This window comes from Dacryopinax primogenitus (genome assembly GCF_000292625.1).
Source record: "Dacryopinax primogenitus strain DJM-731 SS1 chromosome Unknown DACRYscaffold_16, whole genome shotgun sequence".
Classification (NCBI taxonomy): domain Eukaryota; kingdom Fungi; phylum Basidiomycota; class Dacrymycetes; order Dacrymycetales; family Dacrymycetaceae; genus Dacryopinax; species Dacryopinax primogenitus.
The window spans coordinates 847,342-852,061 of NW_024467213.1; the positions used below are offsets into that span (position 1 = coordinate 847,342).

At 54.7% G+C, this 4,720-nt stretch overlaps 3 protein-coding genes across 3 annotated transcripts; 2 read left to right on the plus strand and 1 right to left on the minus strand.

Moving 5' to 3' along the window:
• Nucleotides 1-959: 959 nt before the first annotated feature.
• On the minus strand, nucleotides 960-1,710 carry DACRYDRAFT_101499 (orotate phosphoribosyltransferase; the record flags this gene model as incomplete). The annotated part of the gene is made up of 2 exons (XM_040767561.1): nucleotides 960-1,536; nucleotides 1,586-1,710. 2 exons carry the CDS (start codon nucleotides 1,708-1,710, stop codon nucleotides 984-986), a joined length of 678 nt encoding a protein of 225 aa, XP_040626347.1. The 3' UTR covers nucleotides 960-983.
• Nucleotides 1,711-1,911: 201 nt separating this feature from the next.
• Nucleotides 1,912-3,852, plus strand: DACRYDRAFT_23975 (glycosyltransferase family 4 protein). The gene is made up of 8 exons (XM_040773491.1): nucleotides 1,912-1,933; nucleotides 1,985-2,445; nucleotides 2,490-2,603; nucleotides 2,660-2,767; nucleotides 2,823-2,929; nucleotides 2,988-3,156; nucleotides 3,222-3,402; nucleotides 3,484-3,852. Exons 1-8 carry the CDS (start codon nucleotides 1,923-1,925, stop codon nucleotides 3,689-3,691), a joined length of 1,359 nt encoding a protein of 452 aa, XP_040626348.1. The 5' UTR covers nucleotides 1,912-1,922; the 3' UTR covers nucleotides 3,692-3,852.
• A 258-nt stretch (nucleotides 3,853-4,110) lies between these two features.
• Nucleotides 4,111-4,707, plus strand: DACRYDRAFT_110173 (uncharacterized protein; the record flags this gene model as incomplete). Its single annotated transcript, XM_040769019.1, has 3 exons — nucleotides 4,111-4,411; nucleotides 4,467-4,636; nucleotides 4,687-4,707. 3 exons carry the CDS (start codon nucleotides 4,111-4,113, stop codon nucleotides 4,705-4,707), a joined length of 492 nt encoding a protein of 163 aa, XP_040626349.1.
• Nucleotides 4,708-4,720: the final 13 nt, after the last annotated feature.

A 4,720-nucleotide genomic window follows, 5' to 3' on the forward strand; every position in this document is an offset into this window, starting at 1 on the left:
CCAGCTCGCGGTGAATAATCTTGTCGGGCCGTGTGGGGGAATGCCGAGAAATGCGAGTGCCGACAGCCACTCGTCCTCGTCCTTGAAAGGTCCGCAGTTGTCGACCGGAGGGCAGCCTGATGTGGCGTGAACAAAAACAGTATCGTGGCAAGGCCCAACGATGAACGCGTCTGCATGGTCGAACTTGCACAGCAGTCGATGGACCTTGCGCGGCCTTTTGAGGCCTTCGTACACGACTGTTGAGAGCGCAATACCGTCCTCATCGTTCGCTGGTAGAACGCTGCCGATGCGTTCCGATGTGATACGGTATATATCAGACCAAATCTGTACCAGATCCCGTATGACGCGCTTCTTCTTGTCCATGGTAAATTCAGGGCTATCGAACACGTCATCCAGTCGCTCTCCCGCCATATATTCCATGAGAATCCACTCTGCACCGACGGGATTATCCGACGCCGTCAAAGAACACTGGTACACCTTAGGTACCGGCACGTTCCTAGCTGTATTATCTAGTCAACACCCAGCATGCCCTGTTGGCGGAGGGACCATGCACACCTCGTACTAGGTTCATCACAGCAGCCTCTGCTTTCGTCTTCCAATAGGGCTGCCTGGGGTAGATGACACGTGCGACCAGGCTCATAGGCTCGCTCCCTCGCCCTGGTACAGTATATCGGTAGATCAAAGCTGACGAACCGACCCCGATCAGTTCGCGTGTCAACTGCAGGGAGCCATGGCTCCCTAGACGATTCAGTTGGTCGGTGACGATGATGTTCAGTGCTGAAAGATCGAGACTGGGTCGCCACATTTTTATCCTTTCACTAACCCTTTTCTCCCACTTCGATGACGGCGGATCATCCATTCAATCTAGTGGTCAGCTGCAGACTAGAGAGATTGCCTACGTGGGTTTGAAAGGACCCTTATTTATTGTAATGAGATGCGCACAGTCATTCTAGTAGCATATTTTATTGCAGTATACACGCCGCTCAGTGCTTAACCCCATATTGCTCCCTATACTCCCCCATCCTCTCCACCTCATCCCCCATACCCTTCTCCTCCAACCACCGCACCAAATCCCCCATCCCTAATACAGCGCGCACCTCTACCCCCTCCCCCCTCAGCTCCTCCACGCTGCTCTTCCCTTCCCGGCCCACTTCCTCCCTGTCGAGTAGTACGACTACGCCCACTACTTCGCCCCCCTCTTGCCGGATGAGGGCGAGTGATTCCCGTACTGCGAGCCCGCTGGTCATCACGTCGTCCAGCACCACAACCCTTTTCCTCTTCAGAGGCGCCCCGACCGTTGAACCCCCCTCCCCATGGTCCTTCACCTCCTTCCTGTTGTATGCATACTCCACGTCGACTCCTTGCTCAAACAGCGCGTATGTAGCGAGAGCGGAGAAAGGTATGCCCTTATACGCGGGACCAAAGATGACGTCGAACTGGGGTAGGGAGCGGAGTGTATGGGCATATGCTTGGGCAAGGGGGGAGAGGGAAGAGCCGGTGCTGAGCAGTCCGGCGTTGAAGAAATAAGGGGAGACTCTGTTGCTGTTTTAGTTTGCTCTTGTTAGGAGGAGGAAGAGGGACGTACCGACCACTTTTGAGCACGAAGCTCCCGAATTTGAGCGCTCCAGACTTGAAGGACTGCGAAAGGAGGGAACGCTTGACCTCGTCGAACGAGGCAGAGGAGGCGGGATTGGGTGGTTTAGAGGACATGTTGGGTGGTTGAACTGAGTAGGGAAGGGAAGGGTTGAATAAGGGAGTGAAGAATGCAGTAGAGGGAGGGAGAGTGTAAGTCACAGTGAGGGAAGGAAGGCAGGATCTCTTCAGGGACCTCAACATCGGCGTTAATGCTCTCACTTCCTGATGTCGGCGTTAGCATTCCCCTGATTGCTTTATTCGCTCACTCTCTGACCTCGTCGACCACCATGCATATAGCGTACGCCTTTCCCCATCCTCCTCCTTCCCTTCCCTACTCACCACCACGCAGCATGGTCAGCGACTTCTTCCACCCCGCTGTCGGCGGCGTCGAGAACCACATCTACAATCTCTCCATCAACCTCCTCAACCTCAATCACACAGTCATCGTCATCACCCACGCCTATGCAGATAGAGTAGGCGTACGATGGCTACTCCCTCACTTGAAGGTGTACTATGTTCCCCTACCTCCTCTGCCAAAAAACCAAGTCACCCTCCCGAACTTCTTCACCTTCCTTCCCTACCTCCGCTCCATCCTTTTAAGGGAACACATCCAGCTTGTACACGCACATGGAGCGCTATCGTCCTTGGGCCAGGAGGCGCTGCTTCATGCGCACCTGATGGGGGTTAGGACGGTGTTTACCGATCACTCCCTGTTTGGGTTCGACGACGCTGCGAGTATATTGACGAATAAGCTGCTGGAGGGGGCGTTGAGATGTGTCGATGCGGTCGTCTGTGTTTCACATACCGGGTGCGTACACCTCTCTATCGACGCGCATACACTGACATGAACAGCCGGGAGAACACGGTCCTGCGAGCAAGACTCGAACCGAGCAAAGCACACGTAATACCCAATGCTATCGTCCCCTCCGACTTTGAGCCCTCGTCCACTCCTCCCCCTACAGAACCTAGTACGCCGCACGCCGTTCTTTCCCTCCACGCTGCGTCCTCCCCTAACGTTGCACAGTAACGATCGTCGTCATCTCCCGCCTTGTGTACCGGAAAGGGATAGATCTTCTTATCTCAGCCGCACCAAGGATCTGTGCGATGTACCCAGACGTGCGGTTCATTGTCGGTCCGTCCTTCTCTCTCCTTTCCTTCTCTTGCCGTATCTCGCTGACAACATGTAGGGGGAGATGGTCCAAAACTTACTGCGCTCGAACAAACGCGCGAGACACACATGCTGCAAGACCGCATCCTACTGCTCGGCAGTGTACGACACAGCGACGTCCGATCCGTATGCCCTCCCCTTCCCACCCGCCAGCCCCATACTCGCACCTCTGACAGCACACCAGGTCCTCACACGGGGGCATATATTCCTCAACACCTCCCTTACAGAATCCTTTGGTATCTCGATACTGGAAGCGGCGAGCTGTGGGCTGTTTATCGTCAGTACCCGAGTGGGAGGTGTTCCGGAAGTACTGCCTGCCGATCTGGTGGAGTTCGCCAACCCGGATTCGGACGGTACGCCCCCTTCCCTCTCTTTCCCCCGTTGCATCTACCCAGACCTCGGATAACATAGCGTACAGACGTGATCCGCGCCCTAGAGCATGCGATCTCCCTCGTACGCCAAGGAGGACGCGACTCACACGCCGTCCACGCTCGCGTTAAGCAACTGTACGACTGGGCCCGGGTCGCCAAGCTTACGGAAGAGGTGTATGAGAACGTCTTGGCGAGCGAGCCGTATTCCCTTTGGGAAAGTATGGTCCGGTATGCTATCCTGTCCTGTCCCCCATCCTCCTTTCCTCGGTATATGCTATGCCGCTGGGGACTTCTGCTGATGCGCCACAGGACCTCCCAGCTAGGGATGTTCGCAGGACCGATATACCTCATCATCCTCGTCGTGGACTGCTTTTGGTTCTTCATACTTTCCAAACTGGTGCCATACGACGAACAACTGGATGGGGTGCACGTGGAATGGGATAAGACCCGGTGGGAGGAGGCACGTCGGCTGTCTACGGCCCCAGATGAGCGAGCGCTGATGGGGTATAGCTCATGAGGGAGGCGAGGAAAGAGGTTGAGGGAGGATGAGCTCGGGGCTGCTGTTGTTGCTGGGTGTGCGGTGACTATGTTGGTTGGTGTATGCTGAACCATGTGTGCTGTTATCCACACGTCGTTACTGTAAAACATCTTCTATGGTTGGCTTATCGTGTAACCTCGTTGCCTTGGCCTGAGTAGTCGCATAAGCATGGAAGTAGCATTTGCAGTTCTGATTTCAACCCAGTTATTCTTCCAAGTAGTCCTAACATCCCTCTACTTCTGAGTGTGCAAAGCTCTGACCGTCACAGTAAAATACCCGTACATAGTACAGGGAGAGGCCTGCTCGGCTCCGCGCGCGGCAATTCCCGAAACCCCGTTGATTTCTAAGGGTTCTCTCACTTTCAAACCCGCACACGCAATCTCCCTGCTATAACCAGAATGGATGATCCGCCCTCATCGAAGTGGGAAAAAATGGTTAGTAAAAGGATAAAAGAATGGCGACTCGGTCTCGATCTATCAGCACTAGACATCATCGTCACCGACCAACTGAATCGCCTAGGGAGCCATGGCCTGCCCTTGACACGCGAACTGATCGGGGTCGGTTCGTCAGCTTTGATCTACCGATATACTGTACCAGGGCGAGGGAGCGAGCCTATGAGCCTGGTCGCACGTGTCATCTACCCCAGGCAGCCCTATTGGAAGACGAAAGCAGAGGCTGCTGTGATGAACCTAGTACGAGGTGTGCATGGTCCCTCCGCCAACAGGGCATGCTGGGTGTTGACTAGATAATACAGCTAGGAACGTGCCGGTACCTAAGGTGTACCAGTGTTCTTTGACGGCGTCGGATAATCCCGTCGGTGCAGAGTGGATTCTCATGGAATATATGGCGGGAGAGCGACTGGATGACGTGTTCGATAGCCCTGAATTTACCATGGACAAGAAGAAGCGCGTCATACGGGATCTGGTACAGATTTGGTCTGATATATACCGTATCACATCGGAACGCATCGGCAGCGTTCTACCAGCGAACGATGAGGACGGTATTGCG